The sequence below is a fragment of the Poromitra crassiceps genome, assembly GCF_964638095.1.
Source record: "Poromitra crassiceps genome assembly, chromosome: 3".
Taxonomy (NCBI): Eukaryota; Metazoa; Chordata; class Actinopteri; order Beryciformes; family Melamphaidae; genus Poromitra; species Poromitra crassiceps.
Window position 1 is genome coordinate 4,541,601 of NC_139625.1, and position 3,702 is coordinate 4,545,302.

At 49.3% G+C, this 3,702-nt stretch overlaps 1 protein-coding gene across 1 annotated transcript; it reads left to right on the top strand.

Annotated features, from left to right (window-relative positions):
• Positions 1-2,332: 2,332 nt before the first annotated feature.
• On the top strand, positions 2,333-3,487 carry htr1d (5-hydroxytryptamine (serotonin) receptor 1D, G protein-coupled; the record flags this gene model as incomplete). Its single annotated transcript, XM_083634223.1, has 1 exon — positions 2,333-3,487. One exon carries the CDS (start codon positions 2,333-2,335, stop codon positions 3,485-3,487), a length of 1,155 nt encoding a protein of 384 aa, XP_083490349.1.
• Positions 3,488-3,702: the final 215 nt, after the last annotated feature.

Here is a 3,702-nt window from a genome sequence, read left to right on the forward strand (position 1 = left end):
CACAGTTGGTTTGTGGGAGGGGGTGGTGATAAAGTGTTGCATTACTTGAATATAACTCACAGTTGGTTTGTGGGAGGGGGTGGTGATAAAGTGTTGTTACATTACTTGAATATAACTCACAGTTGGTTTGGGTGAGGGGGTGGTGATAAAGTGTTGTTACATTACTTGAATATAACTCACAGTTGGTTTGGGGGAGGGGGTGGTGATAAAGTGTTGTTACATTACTTGAATATAACTCACAGTTGGTTTGGGGGAGGGGGTGGTGATAAGGTGTTGTTACATTACTTGAATATAACTCACAGTTGGTTTGGGGGAGGGGGTGGTGATAAAGTGTTGCATTACTTGAATATAACTCACAGTTGGTTTGGGGGAGGGGGTGGTGATAAAGTGTTGTTACATTACTTGAATATAACTCACAGTTGGTTTGGGGGAGGGGGTGGTGATAAGGTGTTGTTACATTACTTGAATATAACTCACAGTTGGTTTGGGGGAGGGGGTGGTGATAAAGTGTTGTTACATTACTTGAATATAACTCACAGTTGGTTTGGGGGAGGGGGTGGTGATAAGGTGTTGTTACATTACTTGAATATAACTCACAGTTGGTTTGGGGGAGGGGGTGGTGATAAAGTGTTGCATTACTTGAATATAACTCACAGTTGGTTTGGGGGAGGGCGTGGTGATAAAGTGTTACATTACTTGAATATAACTCACAGTTGGTTTGGGGGAGGGGGTGGTGATAAAGTGTTGCATTACTTGAATATAGAGCTCAACCGGAAGTGAGTTGCCCATTAATTTTCTCCATAGACATTTAGAAAAATCCTTATATAACCAGTTTTAAGGCTGGAACCAAGCCACCCTGTGACCCACTGAATTGTGAGTGACCATAAAACATTTCAGTTGGAGCAAAAACAAAAAATAAACATGGGGAGAAAAAAGAGATGTAAGTGTTGTTACATCACTTGAATATAATAATGAAAATAATAATAATAATAATAATTTAAAGTTTTCTTTCTCTGTTCTTCTCTCCCCTCTGTCTCATCTAGGGAGAACATGCTGCAGAAGACGCTGGATCAAAGTTTGACTTACTGGACTAAACCTTGGCAGCTTCCCAATCTCTCCGAACACCACAGCTGAATGTTTATCTGACAAAGCTGTGAGAGAAGGGGGGGGGGGGGGGACAAAAGCGAATACAGACTACGCATTGAGCACACACTATACAATATCTACTCTGGCATTGAGCACACAGTATACAATATCTACTCTGGCATTGAGCACACACTATATAATATCTACTCTGGCATTGAGCACACACTATATAATATCTACTCTGGCATTGAGCACACACTATATAATATCTACTCCGGCATTGAGCACACACTATACAATATCTACTCTGGCATTGAGCACACACTATATAATATCTACTCTGGCATTGAGCACACACTATATAATATCTACTCCGGCATTGAGCACACACTATACAATATCTACTCTGGCAGGTGGGCTACTCGAGACCACCGGGGACTGTTCTGAACGGAGCTTTGCCGAACGCTGCATCTCATCTGCATCTCGAGCAAACGTTCTACACAACTGCCAAACGCACCGATGGGTATTGAGGAGTCATCTGTGTGAGCGGTCTGGATAAAAAAGGATTCTTATTTCTCTGATGTGGATTGTGTTAACCGAACATTCTAGCTTTCCTTTCCTCAAGTTTCACCCCAAGTTTCAGCGACATTCTCAATTTAGAGGGCCATATATGTTGGCTTCAAATTAACTCTGAGAGAGAGAGAGAGAGAGAGAGAGAGAGAGAGAGAAACCAAACCTCTGTATCTGTTGTTATCATCAGCCGACACGGAGTGCAGCTCCCCCGCTTAGGGTTATTGAAAAAGGAGGAGCCCACTAAAGCATTGGATAGATAGGAAGTCTTGGTCTGAAGGTGTTGGTGCCGGCTGGCTGCTGGCTGGAGATGAGATAAGAGCATTGGGAAGAGCCTGTCAGACAAGAACTGAATACAAAATGAGGATTCAGCAGCACTCGTACAGCCAGACTGCTGAGGCGAATCGATATTAGTGAAAAGAAACGGACAAACGAGTCGGCGTCAATTACAACGCCATTAGCCGAGCACTTAAATGGTGAAATTAGGAATTAGGAATCGCGTTGCGATAGGAAATGAAGAAAAATAGTATCTCGAGAGAGATAGCTGTAAGAGGAACCTTCTGCATTTTCAGCAACAGTGCAACAAGTGTGGCGAGCGGACCGATCCGTGGTCGCTTTGAGATGAGGCTCGTCTAAAACCCTGAAGCAGGAGGGCTGAAGGTGGCGGAGGGACGAGATGGAGCTGGATAACAGCTCGCTGGAGCTCTACGCCGGCGGCAACGGCACGGAGACTCCCGAGGCGGTCGCCTCTGCTGCGCCCTGGGACGAGGCCACGCTACTGGCCCTCCAGATCTCCGTGTCCGCAGTGTTGGCTCTCGTCACCCTGGCCACCGTGCTGTCCAACGCCTTTGTCGTCGCCACCATCTTCCTGACCAGGAAGCTCCACACGCCGGCCAACTTCCTGATCGGCTCGCTGGCCGTCACGGACCTGCTGGTGTCCATCTTGGTCATGCCGATAAGCATCGTCTACACCGTGAGCAAGACCTGGTCCCTGGGGCAGATCGTCTGCGACATCTGGCTGTCGTCCGACATCACCTTCTGCACGGCCTCCATCCTGCACCTGTGCGTGATCGCCCTGGACCGCTACTGGGCCATCACGGACGCGCTGGAGTACACCAAGCGCCGCACGATGCGCCGCGCCGCCGTCATGGTGGCCGTGGTGTGGGTGATCTCGATATCCATCTCCATGCCGCCGCTGTTCTGGCGGCAGGCCAAGGCCCACGAGGAGCTGACGGAGTGCATGGTGAACACGGATCAGATCTCCTACACCCTGTACTCCACCTTCGGCGCCTTCTACGTCCCCACGGTCCTGCTCGTCATCCTCTACGGGCGGATCTACGTGGCCGCGCGTTCCCGCATCTTCAAGACGCCGGCGGCCGGGAAACGCTTCACCACGGCGCAGCTCATCCAGACGTCGGCGGCCTCCTCTCTCTGTTCCCTCACCTCCACCTCCAACCAGGAACACCTGCACTCTGGCATGATGGGGGGCGGCGCCGGCGGTGGAGGGTCTCCTCTGTTCATGAACAGTGTGAAGGTCAAGCTGGCCGACGGCGTGCTGGAGAGGAAGCGCCTGTGTGCGGCTCGGGAGAGGAGAGCAACCAAGACCTTGGGGATCATCCTGGGAGCGTTCATTGTCTGCTGGCTCCCGTTCTTCGTGGGCACGCTCGTCCTGGCCATCTGTAAAGACTGCTGGTTTGACCCGCTGCTTTTCGATGCCTTCACCTGGCTGGGATACCTGAACTCCCTCATCAATCCCGTTATCTACACCGTATTCAACGATGAGTTCAAACAGGCCTTCCAAAAACTCATGAAATTCAAGAGATGCCATTGAAAACTTTACAATGATACTGGAACTGGCATCTTTTGGAGTGTGTGATGAACTGAATGAAACCAAACAAACGCAGAGGACATAGAACACACACACACACACACACACACACACACACACACACACACACACACACACACACACACACACACACACACACACACACACACACACACACACACACACACACTAGGGCTGCAACGACCGATTATTTTCAT